Source organism: Herpailurus yagouaroundi, unplaced genomic scaffold, assembly GCF_014898765.1.
Source record: "Herpailurus yagouaroundi ecotype Mexico unplaced genomic scaffold, PumYag 161, whole genome shotgun sequence".
In the NCBI taxonomy this organism is placed as follows: domain Eukaryota; kingdom Metazoa; phylum Chordata; class Mammalia; order Carnivora; family Felidae; genus Herpailurus; species Herpailurus yagouaroundi.
This window is the reverse complement of record NW_024412402.1, coordinates 15554109-15573093: the sequence shown is the minus strand read 5'-3', so window position 1 is coordinate 15573093 and position 18985 is coordinate 15554109. Positions and strand designations below refer to the sequence as shown.

The window sequence follows — 18985 nt, the reverse complement described above, 5'->3', positions numbered from 1 at the left end:
GAATGTATTTTATTGATCTGTTTATTCATACTTCGTGTAAGCCCGATGAATAATTCACTCTTTGCATATAGGCAATTTAATAAATCCAATGATCAAATTTTGAAAGAGAACATGCAATTCATTCTTTTTAAAAAAAATATTTTTAATGTTTATTTATTTTTGAGAGAGAGAGAGAGACAGAGCGTGAGTGAGGGAGGTACAGAGAGAAGGAGGGACATAGAATCCAAAGCAGTCTCCAGGCTCTGAGCTGTCAGCACAGAACCGTGAGATCATGACCCGAGCCGAAGTCGGATGCTTAACTGACTGAGCCACCCAGGCGCCCCTTGTAATTCACTCTTTTAGTCAACATATAATTACTGGGCTTCTACTGTATGCAAGGCATTGTTCTAGACATTGGCATTGTGGCAATAACAAGACACAAAGACCATTCCCTATCTGGAGCTTACATTGCAGGGGGAGGAAATAGTCAATAAACAAATAAGCAAGTAAATAAAGAAGAAAATATCTGGTAGTGTGAGTGCTTAACGAAAACACATTTGTAGTGTAATAGAGAATAAATACAAGCCACCTTAGATTAGGTGTCTCCACCCAAAATTCTGTCCTTGTGACTTTAGGTTGCTCAGTAATCTCTAATATCAATTCTCAAGTTTAGCCCAAGTTTAACCAAGTCTATGGTCTTTCAGAATAAAGACATTTCCTAGCCTCCCTTAAAGCTAGGTATGACATTATGACCGAGTTCTGGCCAATGGGAAACAAAAAATGATGTGTGCAACATCACACCATTCCCTTTCAAAGCAAAGAGTTTGGGGCGCCTGGGTGGCTCAGCTGGTCAAGTGTCTGACTTTGGCTCACGTTGGTGGATTTGAGCCCCATCTCAGGCTCTGTGCTGACAGCTCAGAGCCTGGAGCCTGATTTGGATTCTGTGTCCCCCCCTCTCTCTGCCCCTACTCCACTCATTCTCTGTCTCTTTCTCTCAAAAATAAACAATAAACATTAAAAAAAATCAAAGAAAAGAGTATGACCACCTCCTCACTTTCCCCTCTTCCTATTCACTGATAGAAATGCACCACCAATCATGACTTATTCCTTTTCCTTCTCTTCAGGAAGGTCCATTCTTCCTTAGCTCTCCCTTCTACCTGTCAAGTACATGCTTCCCCCCCCCCCCCAACAAGAGACAATAATGAGTCACCAGCAATTATGAATATATTCAAGGCTCATCTTATCTCTTCTAGTTCAGGAATTAGATACCCTACATTTTGATGTACACCTAAATTCCTTTTGTTAGGCATGGACTCTCAAGCTAACAGGAGGCTCACTATAGCCATTGCTTTCCAGGATTAATAAAAAAAGGCCTAAAGTAGTCTAAAAACAAAAGGAATCATTTCAGAGCATTCTAAAATCCTATTCAAATAAACACACTTCCTGGATGCTACTATTTTCTAAGTTCTAGAGATATAGTGCTGAACAAGAATAGACACAATCTCTTCATGGAACTTATACTCGAAGTATGTCTATAAAATAATTTCCAACTTTTCATTCAGTTACTTATCTAACAAATACTTAAATGCCAACTCTTTACTTGCACTGTGATAAGTATTGTGGATTTAATGACAAATTATGATGCTTACTCTCAGGGGATTTACAGTCTAATAGAACCTAAATTCAGTTCCTTTGGAATTTCTTTTGTATATATGAATACTATTAACCTATCTTACCACTTCCAATTTTTTTAGAAGATAAAATTATCAACTAGTAACTATTAATTATAGAAGAGGATTGAAGAAATCAATCAGGAATTATAATTGGAAGTCAGGAAATTATAATTAGACGATTTTCATATACTTCGGATCTCCATTGAATCACGAAAGCCAAAACTGAAAGCGAGAGTATCATGCATGCCTTTATGGACAATTCACAAGCACCTTTGAATCCTAGCCTTGTAACAGACAGCTGACCACAGCACACCCTGGTGGCAATTCCTATTCTCAACATATTCTGTTTTGTGACTTTTTCCTTTAAAATAAAACAAATAGGGGCGCCTGGGTGGCGCAGTCGGTTAAGCGTCCGACTTCAGCCAGGTCACGATCTCGCGCTCCGTGAGTTCGAGCCCCGCGTCGGGCTCTGGGCTGATGGCTCAGAGCCTGGAGCCTGTTTCCGATTCTGTGTCTCCCTCTCTCTCTGCCCCTCGCCCGTTCATGCTCTGTCTCTCTCTGTCCCAAAAATAAAATAAATAAAATAAAATAAAACAAATAGTTAAACACATAGAAGCGGAGTGCAGAATGGTGGTTGCCAGAGGTAAGGATGAGAGAGAAGACGGGGACAGAAGAAAGGGTATAGAGTTTCAGTAAGGCAAAACGAATAAACTCTAGATATCTGCTGTACAACATTGTGCTTACAGTTAATCATACTGTATGGTACACTCAAACATCCGTTAAGAAAGTAGATCCCTTGGTAAGTTTTCTTACCAGAAAAAAATAAAAATTAAAAATTTTAAAAAGCAGAGAACACAAAACAGTTGCAGGATTGAAATCCTTTTGGTGCACTAAGGGGTCAAAAATTCCAGGTGTTGGCAAAGATTAAATATCCGTATCTACATCTTCATGGGCGATATAACTTTACTAAAACCTACCTTCTACATAATACAACTTAGCTACTAATCTTTAGACAATTTAAAACCCCAGGATCACATCCAGATTTATCACTGATAGTTTCTTTTCAGTCAAATGAACATTGCTAAATAAGAAAATTTTCAAACTATGGAATGTATTCAATTAGAATAATACTAATGCAATTCAAATTCTAATGCACATCGCACTGAATTGCAATCTATTATTGTCGTCAAAGGTGTGGGTGCCCACATTAACCTTTGATGAATATTTAGGGTATTTGACCGTGTCTTTGATTAACTGTAGACATGTTCTGAAAAGAAATCAGGAGGAAGTGGCTTCCAGGTTAGTCTATTTTAGGGCATGTATTATTGTACAATTGACTGTGGATGTTAGTTAAATTATGTTCATCTGTTCAATATTGAGCTCTTTCTTCTCTTAGCCCATCCAGTATTTCACCATAGTAATGTTTCGTATCACATTGTATCCATGTTCATTAAGGAAGATGACATCCCGTGACATAAAAGCGTACACTCTATTTGCTTCACTGTCCTCTCAATGTCTTTGGCAGAAGCCTAATTCTTAATTTCAGCATCATATTTATGTTTAAACAAAGCTCGGGGCACCTGGCTGGCTCAGTCAGTAAAGCATGTGAGTCTTGATCTCGGGGTTGTAAGTTTGAGCCCCATATTAGGTGTAGAGATTACTTAAAAATGAAATTCTTTAAAAAAATTTTTAAATAAACAAAGATTGATGGTGATGAATGTCCTGGTATCGTGTCTGCCTCGAGTCATTCTCCACATTCATGCTTTCACCGTCTATCTCTATCCAGACCTCTGCTCCGGGAACATGAGGAATCACACAGAGTTCCAGGAGTTTATTCTACTGGGAATACCTCAGACAGAGGGACTGGAGACTGTGCTATTTGTCATCTTCTCATTTGCTTACCTCTTCACCCTGCTTGGCAATTTACTCATCCTTACAGCAATTGTTTCTTCCTCTACCCTTCACACCCCCATGTATTTCTTTCTGGGACGCCTATCTATTTTCAACACGTTGTTCCCATCTGTAACCTGTCCCAAGATGCTATTTTATCTCTCTGGCCAGAGCCAAGCCCTTTCTTATAAGGGCTGTGCTGCACAGCTCTTCTTCTACCATTTCCTGGGGTCTAGCGAAGGTTGTCTCTATTCTGTGATGGCCTATGACCGCTTTGTGGCCATCTGTCACCCACTGAGGTCTGTGTCAGCTTAGTTATGGCAGCCTGGCTGGCAGGTTGTCTCCAGGCCACCATCCTGACCTCCTTCACCTTTCAGTTAACCTACTGTGGCTCCAACCCGGTGGAGTACTTCTTCTGTGACATTCCTGCTGTCTTACCCCTGGCTTGTACTGACAGCTCCCTGGCCCAGAAAGTGGGCTCCACTAATGTTGGTTTTCTGGCTTTAATGCTTTGGTTCAGTGTCTGTATCTCCTACACACGCATTGGGATTGCCATTCTGAGAATCCGATCAGCAGAAGGCGGGCAGAAAGCTTTCTCTACCTGCAGTGCCCACCTCACCGCAATCCTCTGTGCCTATGGACCTGTAATCATCATCTATCTGCAGCCTTCACCCAACCCCTTGCTTGGTGCTGTGGTGCGAATATTAAATAATATTGTCTCACCCATGCTGAACTCGTTAATCTATTCCTTAAGAAACAGGAAAGTGAAAAGATCCCTGAAAAGAGTGTTCTACAATGTAGTATTTATTTCTCTGGCATAAAGTATGGGGTTTCTTAAATGGATTTTGGAAATTTTTGTCTCAACATCATCTACTTATTTTCTCCTCTTAAATAAATAAGAAGATAGTAGAAAATGCTTCCTTGAAAGTGTTATATTTTGTTTCCCTAATAAGAGTTTCTATGCATGTCTCTGTAACACTTGGGGCCCCAAAAATTATCCCCCTAATATTATCCTCAGTGCCTTATTCCTGGGTAAGGAATCCATGGGGCATAGCAAGCAGCTGGAGACAGACTTCTTATCTTCATAATGCAACCAAGTTTGTCTTGTTGAGGATAGTGAGGATCGGTGGTGGTCTAAGAAGCACCCCTCAATAGTCCATCTCCAGGCTAAATCACCCTTCACTTCATTTCTCTTGCTGCATTTGGAACGTTCCTCTTTTCTGCCTATAAACATTTTCAGTTCCTCCATGTTGCTAAGAATAGTAATGACACATGTTGAGCATGATCTGCTCTGCAGGCACCATGATGAGCATTTCACAGTATTATCTTATCTAATCTTCGCATCACCCCATACAGTAAATTTCCCATTGTATAGAAAGAAAAAAAAAAGGTTTTGAGGATTAGAGACCTCAAGTAGTGGACTCAAGTTTGCACAATAAGCAGTAAAGCAGACCTCGAACTCAGATCCAGGTAACTCAAAGCCCCTACTCTTAATCCCTTTTTTACATGACTCCTTAAAAGTCCTGCTTGGCAATTTGCTCATCCTTATTACCTCTCTCCAGTGCTCATGATGCATAGAAAATGTTCAATAAATAACTGGGAAAATATTCCCTGGCATAGGTCATGTTCACATGTTGACTTTACTATTATCTCTCTTTATTCTGCCACTATCCATTCTCCCGTATGCAGATAGTGGCGCTGAGAAATAGCAATCGTTGTCTTGCCCTTTGTAACACATCTAGTTACGTGGTAAAGCCAGGCCTAGACCCAAGCTGGGCTTGGGTCTATTAACTCCTATTAACTATTAACTCCTATTAACTCCTATTAACTCCTATTGTTCTGGTTTTCCTTCTACCCCATCCTGCCAATGTTACTCCTTAGTATGAAAAGGTGGGGAAAGCCTTCTTCCTGTCCTGTGTTGTTTGAGGAGAAGAAGGCCTAATTATGAGGTCAATCACCAAGATCATCTGGTTCTCCCACCAAGTTCCATTTTCCAGCTTGGTCTCCAATAATACTGGAGTTGATCATTATTTTTCAATTTTTTTTTCCAGAATCTAAGGAGAAAGAAGGGTGTTATTTGCTGGAGATCTCACAGACACAACAGCCCTTAGTTTTCATGACATTTTGGTGATTTGTAGTTTTTATATTCCATTCTTATTCACAAAGCTTCCCAACCTACTTGAAAGCATTTAAAACAAAGCAAAAAAAAAAAAAATTGAAAATCCGAAATAAAAAAATATATTACTGCCCTTACAAAAGGCATAAAACAAAAAGGACAAAATGAAGCCCATATAAGTGTAGATAAATGACTTAAGGTGCAGTATAAGGATTCCGATGGTGAATGGATAAACACAACGTGATATATACATACATGGAAGATTGTTCAGACTGAACAAGCAAGGAAATTCTGACACGTGCTGCAGCCTGGATAAACTTTGAGAACATTGTTTTAAGTGAAATATGCCAGTCACAGAAAGGCAAATACCATGTGATTCCAGTTATACGAGGTATTTAGAGTAGTCAAATCAACAGAAAAAGAAAAGAGAATGGTGGTTTCCAAAGGCTGGGAGAGGGGAAAATGGGTAGTTGTTTAATGGATATAGAGTCTCAGGTTGACACCAAGTTTTGCAAAAAGTTCTGGAGATTGATGGCGCACCAGTACAAAAATACTTAACACTACTGAACTGCACTTAAAAACAGTAAAGATGGGGCGCCTGGGAATCTCAGTCAGTGAAGCATCCGACTTCAGCTCAGGTCATGATCTCACGGTTCACGAGTTCAAGCCCCATGTTGGGCTCTGTGCTGACAGCTCACAGCCTGGAGCCTCCTTTGGATTCTGTATCTCCCTCTCTGTCTGCCCCTGCCCTACTCGTTCTCTCTCTCTCTCTCTCAAAAATAAATAAAACATTTTTTAAAATTTTAAAAAGGGTAAGGATAGCAAATTTTATGCAGTGTGTAGTTTACCACAATTGAAAAATACATTTGCTTATCCTTTTTTCACATTTCCTGTGGTTTTTGAGTTTGCTAGTTCTCTCCCTTGTCTTGTAACTACATACACTTCTGAACCCTCTCAAATCACAGTTTGATTGTTTAACATCTCAGTTTGGTGTGGGAAGAGAAGATATGTAGCCTAAGTTGTCCTTCAAGGGATGTGCCTGTAGTCACTATTCCCTGAGTCCTTAACCCTTACCTAGCACTATGCAATTGCTTTATGTACATTCTCTACCTTATCTACGTTAAGAATGCGGAGACCATTTCACAGAAGATGAAACAAGGTTTAGGGATGTCAAGTGAGTTTCCCTAAGTCACACAGTTTGCTTGTGGATAAAACTAGGATTCTAGCTCACATCCTCACACAGCTGTACACAATCTAGCAATTTTGCAGAAACTGGGAAAATAAATGTTTGACCTTGTACACACACACACACATCCCCCCAAAAATCTTACTCTTGCTTTTTTCCTTTTAATATTTCTGATGTATGAGAGCTACCCCACATCATTTCTTATTCCTGTCTTCAAGCCCCCCGAAAATCCCTTCTCTTAGCCACCTGTGACTCTTCCTTTTATTTTCCATAAGTCACGCCGTGCCTTTTCTTTCATGAATCTTTCCTTCCTAGCTTCTCTAGCCCTCCCCTTACCCAATACACTGGGTTTATAAAACAAAGGCTCAAGAAATATGACAAAGGCTTCCATATAGCAGATGGAAGCAACAAACAGATTGTGAATACTTACACCTTATTTTTTTATCTTCATATAAATTATCTGTGTGTAAATGGATGACTGAAAGAGTGTTCACCCAAGTATTAAAAAAGGGTAATCCAATTTTGAGTTATTTCCACTTTCTTCTTTATGCTTCTGCATCACTCTCATGATTTTGCAATGACATTGTGACATTTATTTTTTAAAAGAGCTATTTTCAAGAGAAAACAGATAAAAAAAAAAAACCTCATTATGGGATCAAGGGAGGTTAATTATTCATGCCAGAAATTTTAAGGGGAAAAAAAAGAACAATTACTTTTGAGGAAAAACTAGACATTCATTTCTAAAACCAATGGTGTAATGTGTATTATGTTGTTTATAAATTGTGCCCCAACTAATTTGTAATAAAATGTTCTAATCCCAAAGAGTGTGGTTCTATTTTTCTCATCCTCATTAGTTACTATCCTCTGTTGATTCCAATCTTCTGAGTGTTCCCAGAAGATACCTATGGCGGGGGTCGGGGGGGTGGTGCTTTACCTGATGATGATCAGAATCAAAGTCTGGTTCTCAGGGTACATTCAGGTACAGGCAAAAAATGAAGTTCTGTTCTAACATCATCAGATTAGGCTAAAGCAGGGCATTAATCCACATACGTTCTCAGTAGCATCTCTCTGACTTTGTGACTGGCTTTTCTCCTTTTTTCCTGACCACGTATCTCAAATTATATAGTGCAAGGATCTTCCTTATTTATCTTCCTCGGTGTATTCTAGCTCCCTCTGACAGCTAGAACTATCTCTTCTTATTCCCTCTCTCCCATAATATACTCAAATGTAATGCTGCCGAAGACCCTCTTTGGGTTTTTGTTTTTAATGTTTTATTTATTTTTTGAGATAGAGAGAATGTGAGGTGGGGGAGGCAGAGAAAGAGGAGAGCAGAGGATCTGAAGCAGGCTCCATGCTGACAGGCTGACAGCAGCAAGCCCCACTGGGGGCTCGAACTCATGAACCGTGAGATCACTACCTCAGCTGAAGTCTGACTTCCAACTGACTGAACGACCCAGGTGCCCCCATCTTAGCATTTCTTAAAGCTCCTCATAGAGAGACCATTACCTTTACAGTGACCGGCTGGGCCCTGAGTAATTGCTGTTTGGCTTCTCAAGCTTTACCTCACAATTATTTTCCTCTTTCCTTGAGTTCTTCAAATGGGCTGTGTCCCCCTTCCAAAGCTTTTGCACATGCTCTATCCCGGCCTCCACCATGCTGTGCCTTCCCCTTCCTGCACTCTTACTCGCTCTTCAGGTGGAAGATCAGATAACATTTTCCCAGGGACATCCATCTGGACCTTCAGGGAACAGCACCTAGCTACAAATCATGATGTGCACACCCATTTACTGACAGGAAGGAGGGACATGGGTGAACACAAACACTCTCCTTTAGAACTTTTCAACCCATTGAACTTTTCTTCCTAGAATTTGCCACCCTAAATATTTATAACTTATATGTATGATTGTTTGATTAATGCCTTTCTTCTTTTACTAGACCGTAAGCTCTTTGAGGGCAGAGACCAAGGCCAATTCCTGTTCACCAGAACATAGCGATTTTAGCACATCATGGCAGCTGCTTCTTAATTTTTCAGGAGTGAATAAATGACTTCATTGAAACTTCTAATTTTTTTACGTGGCTTTCTTTCCTCTGTCAACCCTTTCTTGTCTCAGCTTCTTGTTTAGTTTAGATTTTTTTTACTATTATTTTTGCTTGCTTTTTTTTTCATTGTAGAGAAAGAGCACACAAGCGGGGGAGAGGGGCAAAGGGAGAGAGAGAGAGAGTCTTTCTTATTTTAATGTTTGTTTGTTTGTTTGTTTGTTTGTTTGTTTTGAGAGAGAGAGAGCATACAAGTGGAGGAGAGGCAGAGAGAGAGAGAGAAAGAGAATCCCAAGTAGACTCCACACTGCCGGGGCAGAGGCGGACACCAGGCTTGAGAACCATGAGATCAAGACCTGAGCCAAAATCAAGAGTTGGATGCTTACTGGACTGAGAAACCAAGGTGCCCCAATGAGATGAAGAAGTTCTAGAAATGTATTGTACAGCATAATGACTATAATTAACAATCCTGTATTGAATACTTGAAATTTGCTAAGATGTAGGTTTTAAATGTTCTTGCCACAAACAGAAAGAAAGAAAGAAAAAAGAAAGAAAGAAGAAAGAAGAAAGAAAGAAAGAAAGAAAGAAAGAAAGAAAGAAAAGAGAGAGAGAAAAGAGGAAAGGAAGAGAGAGGTGATGGATATGTTGATTAGCTTTGTGGTGATCATTTTACAATGTATATGTACATCAAAACATCCAATCATACAACTTAAATATACACAACTTTTATTTCTCGATTGCAGCTCAGTGAAGATTTAAAAAAAAAAAAAGAATGACTGACCCTTGTGTTCATAGCAGCTTTATTTACAATAACCAAGATATGGAAGCAACCCAAGTTCCATTAATAAACAAATGGGTAAAGAAGATGTGAGATACACACACACACACACACACACACACACACACACACACAAATGGAATATTACTCAGCCATAAAAAAGAGCAAAATCTTGCTATTTGCAATGACATGGATAGAGCTAGAGAATATAATGCTAAGTGAAATAAGCCAGTTGGAGAAATACAAGTACCATATGATCTCACTCATATGTGGAATTTAAGAAAAAAATAAACAAGAAAAGGGAAAAAATAAGAGAGAGAGACAAATCAAGGAACAGACTCTTAACTATAGAGAACACACTGATGTTTACCAGAGGGGAGGTGGGTGGGGAGATGGGTTAAATTGGTAATTGGGATTAAAGAGGACACTTGCGATGAACACAGGGTGATGTACAGAAGTGCTGAATTACTATACTGTACATCTGAAACTAACTGGAATTCAAATAAAAATTTAAAAAACAAAAAACAAAACAAACGAAGACTGAATGAAAGCTGCCTTTACAGGTTCAGTCTCAATGCCAAAAATTAATGTTTCTGTTATTTATTGCTACCCAAAATACAACCACTAAACTTAGTGGCTTAAATGACAATTTATTATTATAAAAACCAAACCATTTGCTTAACAATGCAGATAAAAATAACTTGCAATTTTACCTTTGTTGCTTATGATAATTCTGGAACATCTTTGCAGTTTCTGGAGGAAAGTGTAAACAAAAATAAGAAAATTTTCAGAGTTATTTTATTAAAGTCTACCCTACTGAGATCTCATCACTGTCCTGTAATAAGTATCATAGCTGAAAACGGCTGACCTTTTGGGAATGTAGACCATTTGTATTTTCAATGTGACCATGATATTAATGTAGCACATGTCACCTTAATTCTAAATCAGGTTGGATAATTCTAAATCATGGACTAAAGATGGTCCATGACACGTATCTTCCCTGAATAAATTGTTACCAGACCAAGGTAAATGTAACGGTATTTCACTTTCTACTCAAAAGTGTATTTATCATCTTTTTTATTTGTACAGACTATTTTGACTTCAAAACATTAAAGACAAGAACAAATAAAATGGTAGAATTATGAACTTTTACATCCTTTTATCATGTGCAACAAAAACATTAAGTTTACTTTTTATATCAAAATTCCAGAGGTGTAGTAGATCTACCTAAACACTCCTTAAACACTGAAATCTCTATGGCCAAAAGTCCTAGAGAATAGGCCAAATCCCAGTTCCTTTCAAAATTTGTGTATTTATTTTGAGAGACAGAAAGAGAGAGCAGAGGAGAGGCAGAGAGAGAGAGAGAATTCCAAGCAGGCTCTGCACTGTCAGTGCAGACAGAGCTTGACGTGGGGCTTAATCTCATGAACCATGAAGGGCTAGTATCCAAAATCTATAAAGAGCTCACCAAACTCCACACCCAAAAAACAAATAATTCAGTGAAGAAATGGGCAGAAAACATGAACAGACACTTCTCTAAAGAAGATATCCGGATGGCCAACAGGCACATGAAAAGATGCTCAACGTTGCCCCTCATCAGGGAAATACAAATCAAAACCACACTCAAATATCACCTCACGACAGTCAGAGTGGCCAAAATGAACAAATCAGGAGACTATAGATGCTGGAGAGGATGTGGAGAAACGGGAACCCGCTTGCACTGTTGGTGGGAATGCAAATTGGTGCAGCCACTCTGGAAAACAGTGTGGAGGTTCCTCAAAAAATTAAAAATAGACCTGCCCTATGACCCAGCAATAGCACTGCTAGGAATTTACCCAAGGGATACAGGAATACTGATGCATAGGGGCACTTGTACCCCAATGTTTATAGCAGCACTCTCAACAATAGCCAAATTATGGAAAGAGCCTAAATGTCCATCAACTGATGAATGGATAAAGAAATTGTGGTTTATATACACAATGGAGTACTACGTGGCAATGAGAAAGAATGAAATATGGCTCTTCGTAGCAATGTGGATGGAAGTGGAGAGTGTTATGCTAAGTGAAGTAAGCCATACAGAGAAAGACAGATACCATATGTTTTCACTCTTATGTGGATCCTGAGAAACTTAACAGAAACCCATGGGGGAGGGGAAGGGGAAAAAAAAAAAAAAGAGGTTAGAGTGGGAGAGAGCCAAAGCCTAAGAGACTCTTAAAAACTGAGAACAAACTGAGGGTTGATGGGGGGTGGGAGGGAGGGGAGGGTGGGTGATGGGTATTGAGGAGGGCAGCTTTTGGGATGAGCACTAAGCTTTTCCACTACCCTTTGGAGAACTGACCAATTCCACTGTACCACTGTACCCTGTATGCTTCCAGTAATAGCTGAACTTTCTCTTGGCCTCTTACATTCTTCTTCCCCCTTTTTCCTGGCAATAAGCTTTTCCACTACCCTTTGGAGAACTGACCAATTCCACTGTACCACTGTACCCTGTACCACACGCTAGGCGTGTGACCCAACCAAGAAAATCAGACTTGAATCTGGAGCTGAGGCACGTGGAAGCAAAAGGCAGCTGAGGCTGAGTCATCTGGTGGCGGTGCCCCGTGACTGCTCCAAAATTCTTACTGCCGTGGGCCCCGGAGCTGCCCTAGTTCCCAACCTTCCATGAGCTACATTTTTTACTCATTTGTTTAATTCTCTGGGCTACCCCAGTTCCTGTTGCATTCAATAAGTCAATCCTATCAGGCAGTGCAGTAAAATAACAGAATTTGTGTATTAAAATAACACATACATATAAAAGAGTAGTAAATACATAAATATGCATACAAAATACGTGATATTGGCACCAAATGAATTTAATTATTATTCCACTGAAGTATATTTTACAACAGAAATCATAAAAGATTTCCTCTTTAATCACTTTTCTTCCCTCCCCACCCCCTCTCTCTCATTTCTAAGGTCCAATTAGACCAAGTAATTAACTGCTCTCTTACTCAATAGGATCCCTGACTTGGGGGGTTAATACCCAAAGGAAGACAAAGGTATTTAAAATCTCCTGCGTTTGGGAATGATCACAGTTTCTGGAGTCAGAGAGGAAATTTCTGTGAGGGAGTTAAAGTGCATTTCAATTCGTGACATTCTATTAAAAAGTGACTGAAAAGAGAAGAATTCAGGATAACCACCTGCAGACTACAGACAGATGGGAATTTAGCAGGGGAGGGCTCTTTCCTTCTGCTGGAGAAGGAAAGGAAAACAGCATTCAATAGAACCAGCCAGTGTTGTTCCCTGTTTGCCATGTAAGCACCCAAAGTTTGCCCTTCACTTCTCTTATTTTAGATCTCACTGTCTCCTTCCCTTCACAATCATCAAAAAAAAAATTTTTTTTTAAGTGATAGACAGATAGATAAAGATCTTAGGGAATAGCATTCATGAGTCGATCTATAATTTAAGGATATCACTGTATTGGAAAAGTTAAAACAAGTTGAAAAGATAGAAGTTGTTTTTTTCTTAAACATGGAAGTTGGAGAGGAACCTCTACTACCCCTGTGTCTTCTACTGCCATGAAACGAGGCTATTGCTTAGCTTGGGTATGGTTAGATGAGATAGACCTTGGAGACTGAAATGGAGGCTACCAGTTACTCGATTGCTCCAAAATCCGGAGGATGTGAACCCTGTTAAATATAATCTTTTGTTCATTAAGAGCTATCTCAGACCCTTCTTTTGGAGAGTGTCCCATTGTTGACCTTATACCTAGGGAGACCATGTAAGAAAGACTCTGTATCTTTTGTATGAATGGCTTATAAATGATTTTGGGGAGAGTTAATGTAACCAGATTGTCTTAGATAAATGTAAGAACCTTGAATTGGACCTTGTTTGTCATAAAGACATTGAGCCTTCATATTTGTCCTTTTAGAATTGCAAAGTAGCACCGGTATCAATGCAATTTAGTAGTGTGCATAAAGAATGGAAGATAGGAGACCGGTCATGTAAGGCTTCTTGGTGATATTGTAATAAGGGGCACCTTTAAATAGAAACTGCACTGCAGAGAGATGCCCAGTTTGGAGAGAAGCGAGCAGATGAAGACAATTCTAGCACTACTCTTCTAGATCATTGGGCTCCTTTTCCAGTTCACTGACTTAAACACAGCTCATTTATATACATATTAAATTTAACCACAGATTTCTTTCCACAGACACCCAAGAGTTGATTCTTCCATAAAAATGAGAAATCACACAACGGTAACTGAATTCATCCTGCTTGGAATCCCGGAGACAGAGGGCCTAGAGACTGTCCTTTTTTTCCTGTTCTTGTCATTATATTTGGGTACTCTCTTGGGAAATGCGCTCATCCTCACAGCTATCATCTCCTCCTCTCGGCTTCACACTCCTATGTATTTTTTCTTGGGAAATCTCTCCACGTTTGACCTGGGCTTCTCTTCAACCACTGTTCCCAAGATGCTGTTATACCTTTCAGGGCAGAGTCGGGGTATCTCTTTTCAGGGCTGTGTGTCCCAGGTCTTCTTCTACCACTTCCTGGGCTGCACTGAGTGTTTCCTGTACACAGTGATGGCCTATGACCGCTTTGTTGCCATATGTTATCCTTTGAGATACATGGTCATCATGAACCGCAGGGTCTGCTCCATCTTGGCCACAGGGACCTGGATGGGTGGCTGTGTTCACGCCATTATTCTAACCTCCCTCACCTTCCAGTTGCCCTACTGTGACTCTAACCAGGTGAGCTACTACTTCTGTGATATACCTGCCGTCTTACCTCTGGCCTGTGGTGATATAGCTCTAGCCCAGAGGGTTGGTTTTACAAATGTTGGTCTTTTGTCTCTCGTTTGCTTTTTTCTCATCCTTGTTTCCTACACTTGCATTGGGATCTCCGTATCAAAAATTCGCTCAGCAGAGGGCAGGCAAAGAGCCTTCTCCACCTGCAGTGCCCACCTCACTGCAATTCTTTGTGCTTATGGACCGGTAATCATCATCTACCTACAGCCCAATCCCAGCGCCTTGCTTGGCGCAATAATTCAGATAGTGAACAATCTTGTTACCCCCACACTGAACCCACTAATCTACAGCCTGAGGAATAAGGATGTAAAATCAGCCCTTTGGAATATATTTCACAAGAGAGGCTTCTCTGTGAAGAATAAATGAGAAAATCTAAAGCTTTGCTGGGCAAAGTTTGATTCTCCATTTCTTAGAACAAATTCTCATTTTCACCTTCCAAGATATTGAAATTAAATGTACTCTGAATTGACCTACCACTTAACCTCACTAGATTTTTAAATATATTGTATGTCTGTTTTCATGTTTCCTCTGTTTTATAATGAAAGATAATAAATAGAGCCACTTAGTAGACATTGAACTGATTCTTATGCTGCATGAATTCTCTCCCAACCACCATCCTTCCTAAAGCATTTCTTAGTTGTTTAAATCTCTGAAAGTTTCTTTCTCATAGTATCAGTTAAAATCATGTTCATAAAAATCTAGGGGCGCCTGGGTGGCTCGGTCAGTTGAGCTTCGGACTTCGGCTCAGGTCATGATCTCACGGTTTGTGGGTTCAAGCCCCGCGTCAGGCTCTGTACTGACAGCTCGGAGCCTGGGAGCCTGCTTCTGATTCTGTGTCCCCCTCCCTCCCTGCCCCTCCCCCACTCACGCTCGCTCGCTCTCTCTCTCTCTCTCTCTCTCAAAAATAAACATTAAAAAAATTTTAATTGTGTTCATAAAAATCTAGAGAGAAGGGAGAATGGAAAAAATTCAAGAAAGTCCAGATTAATGTAGAATATCAGAACTCAATACCCTTTCTTTTTGTAGAGTATAGCCTCCAATTTTCTGCCAATCAACGCCAAAACTCACACTAAATTGGGTAACGTTTAAAGTAATATCTTTCTCATGTGTAGTCAAGTGTAGTTATAAGGTTTTTCTAGTGTACACATTCCTTCAGGATCTGGCCATTCTTCTTGCATTATTAGTTGTCTGGAAGACTATGAACTTGAATCATTTATTAGCTCCTGAAAGAATCAGCTTTAGTTTTGTAAAAGGTAGTATAAAACAAGCAACCCAATCAAGTTTAAATACGTTACTTCGTGTTTTCTCCAAAATAAGGAATACTGATTTATCTTTGTCTCTTATAGAAAGTCCATGTTAGAATTTTCACTCAGATTCAGGTGGCAGTAATAAATTTTCCTCTCTGTTGAAAAGAACATATTTCTTCTTTTCTCATAATAAGATCAGTATAACTTGTTTTGACACCTTTAATCTCTATGTTTTATGATGTTAAGGAAAAAACAGGTAAATTTTATTTATAGAAACAGTGTTCAATTTTGTAACTAACGTATTCTTTTCTTGATTTTGTTTTTTCTTTGTGTATTTTACATACCAATTGTTTATGGCTTTTCTTGTAAGTCACCTTAAATCCTTTTTGGAAGGAAGCAGAGAATAAATAATGCACTGAAACAGAAAGAGAGAAAGAGAGGAAGAAATAAAGAAAAAGAAAGAAAGAAAGAAAGAAAGAAAGAAAGAAAGAAAGAAAGAAAGAAGCAGGGAGGGAAGGAGGGAGAGAGGAAGGGAGGTAAGGGAGGGAGGGAGGGAGGGAGGGAGGGAAGGGACAGAGGGAGGAAAGGGATGGAAGAAGAAAAAGAAAGCAAGCAGTATTTTAGGAGTAAAACAGTATTTTTCATAATGCAATGATTCTTTTCTTCCTTTTCTTACCTACAGTTCCTATCTATCAGCAGGTAATTGAAAATAAGTTCCCCAGATACGGGGCGCCTGGGTGGCGCAGTCGGTTAAGCGTCCGACTTCAGCCAGGTCACGATCTCGTGGTCCGGGAGTTCGAGCCCCGCGTCAGGCTCTGGGCTGATGGCTCGGAGCCTGGAGCCTGTTTCCGATTCTGTGTCTCCCTCTCTCTCTGCCCCTCCCCCGTTCATGCTCTGTCTCTCTCTGTCCCAAAAATAAATAAAAAACGTTGAAAAAAAATTAAAAAAAAAAAAAAGAAACTATAACCATCACACTGGGTGTGGAATGAGCTATTAGAAAATATTAAACGGGCTCCAGTGACAGATGCCAATCATCAATGCTTTGTGGTTTGCTGTATAGCAACCTCTAATGTGAGGTTGTAACTATACCTTACAAGCAATGAAGTAGTCACTCTGGCTAAAAATCCAAAGGACACTAATCTAGTTTCAAGCAAGCTTTGTTACACTGAAGGCATTTCCAGATGAGCAACAACTGATCTGAAATAATAAGCATGTCAAATGTTAAAGGATAAAATGTAAACAACGGCTCGATTTTCCCTTATCTCTTTAATATAAACATCTCCAAACTTAATAACTTCTATTATAGCAAGGTTGCTATCATCTTAAATATTCTGTTAACTGGGAAACACGAGAGCTACCCCCAACTCTTTAAGCCCTGCCCATGATGTCGTCAGCCTTCTTCATACCCATTCGCCTCTTTCTTTCTCCAGGCTTCAAGAATTCATACTCACTGCTTCCCATCTTCCCAAATGTAAACACCCTCACTTTCTTGCGTGAAATCCCCCTTTGGCAGGCAAGGGCTCAAATAGGCATATGTTTTACAATTTCCACCCTTATGCTCTTATTTTATTTTATTTTTTAAATGTTTATTTATTCTTGAGAAAGAGAGAGTGCGAGCAGGAAAGGGTCAGAGAGAGAGGGAGACACAAAATCCGAAGCAGGCTCCAGGCTCTGAGCTGTCAGCACAGAGCCCCATGCAGGGCTCGAACTCATGAACCATGAGATCATGACTTGAGCCCAACTTGGACACTTAACCGACTGAGCCACTCAGGAGCCCCAATCCACTCTTATGCTCTTTAAACTCACACACAGAGACACACAGACACACACACACACACACACACACACACACACACACATTGTTTTAAGCACTTTATCACTTTTACTGGGAAGAAACACGTGACAATACTAAAAGATAATAAACACTTGTTTATTTATAATGGCTGAGTTTTCCCATAATGTGTATTAACATTTAATTCCAGCCAGTCCTGAATCTCTTCTCTCTTCCAATTTGTTCACCTTGAAGGGCCAGGTTTATAGGCTAAGGGCCTGGTTTCAGAAGTTTCATTGGCAGGACCAAAAGTAAAATCCAGCCCTTCTGATTTGCAGGTCAGCTTCTTTCTGTGTCACAAATTTATAAATGCTAACCGAGAAATCTATAGGTGACCTTGATGCTTCAGAACCTTGGTTCATTTCCAGACAGGAAGTCGTCACCACAATAAAAATACTAAATAAAAATAATCTATCATTTTGTTGCAAGAGGACATCTCTATTGAATCTGAAATTTTATTTCTCCTAACACAAAGCGTAGAAAAGCTTTGGAACATGAAACAAATTATACTACAGGGGTGCCTGGGTGGCTCAGTTGGTTAAGCGTCTGAGTTGGGCTCTGGTCGCAATCCCACAGTTCATGGGTTTGAGCCCCGCATCGGCCTCTGGGCTGACAGCTCAGAGCCTGGAGCCTGCTTCAGATTCTGAATCTGCCCCTCTCTGCCTCTCTCTGCCCCTCCCCACTTGCACTCTCTCTCTCAAAAATAAGTATTTTTTTCTATTAAAAAAATAGAAGGATCTATCGGTGAATCCTTCCCCAGGATATGGCAACCTAATATTATAATAAACCTTCCAGTAAGATATTTCTCACAATTGAATATTAAGTCCACATTCACAGTGTGTGGGCTCTGGGCAACCCCCACAGGCTGACTGGCATTCTGACAGAGCTGACATGAAGATTTACTCCCTTTGCTTGTATTTCTCTGTCTACCCTCCTACTCCCTGGAACCACTAGCTTTTGTTTCGAGTAGCAACTGGGTTGAAGTTATATCATGTACTAGGTCCTGGGAATATTATTTTGCTTGGCATATCACTATATGGCTAGGAATGTGCTTTTGTTTTTAATATTTCAAATGCTGGGCTGGTCTTGTGAAAATGACAGATTTCCATGTGGGAAAACAGAAATTAATTGAGAGCCTCAGGGTAGGCCGATTCAAATTGGGAAGTATTAAAGGAGCCTCACCCCATTCCATCAGAACAGAGCCCGGAAACAAGCCACAGGAGGAGGAACCACGACCCCAAACCTTCAAATAAGATGGATATGAAACTGTGGAGGGAAGAATTTTGCACGCTTAATTCTTTGCATTTTAACACACAACAAAAGGGTGTTTCATATTTATATTTTAATTTCTTTCTGAAATTTTAATAAGAAGATTCATATTCAGAACCGATCCTCGTATGCAGGTTAATTTTGTTGGCATTATATTATTTGGCACAGCACGAACACTGTTATCAGTGCTCC

The 18985-nt window shown here is 39.8% G+C and overlaps 2 protein-coding genes across 2 annotated transcripts; both read left to right on the top strand.

Moving 5' to 3' along the window:
• The first annotated feature begins 3455 nt into the window (after window positions 1–3455).
• LOC121035327 (olfactory receptor 148-like) lies at window positions 3456–4363 on the top strand. Its single transcript, XM_040482850.1, is given in 2 exon segments — window positions 3456–3837; window positions 3840–4363. Coding segments are annotated over 2 exon segments (906 nt in total).
• Window positions 4364–13873: 9510 nt separating this feature from the next.
• Window positions 13874–14812, top strand: LOC121035270 (putative olfactory receptor 10D4). The gene has a single exon (XM_040482804.1). The coding sequence runs from the start codon at window positions 13877–13879 to the stop codon at window positions 14810–14812; it is 936 nt and encodes a 311-aa protein (XP_040338738.1). The 5' UTR covers window positions 13874–13876.
• The last annotated feature ends 4173 nt before the right edge of the window (window positions 14813–18985 follow it).

What these genes read in the sequence shown, in the direction of transcription:
- LOC121035270 (XM_040482804.1), top strand. Translation starts at nt 13,877, where the DNA reads ATGAGAAATCACACAACGGTAACTGAATTCATCCTGCTTGGAATCCCG.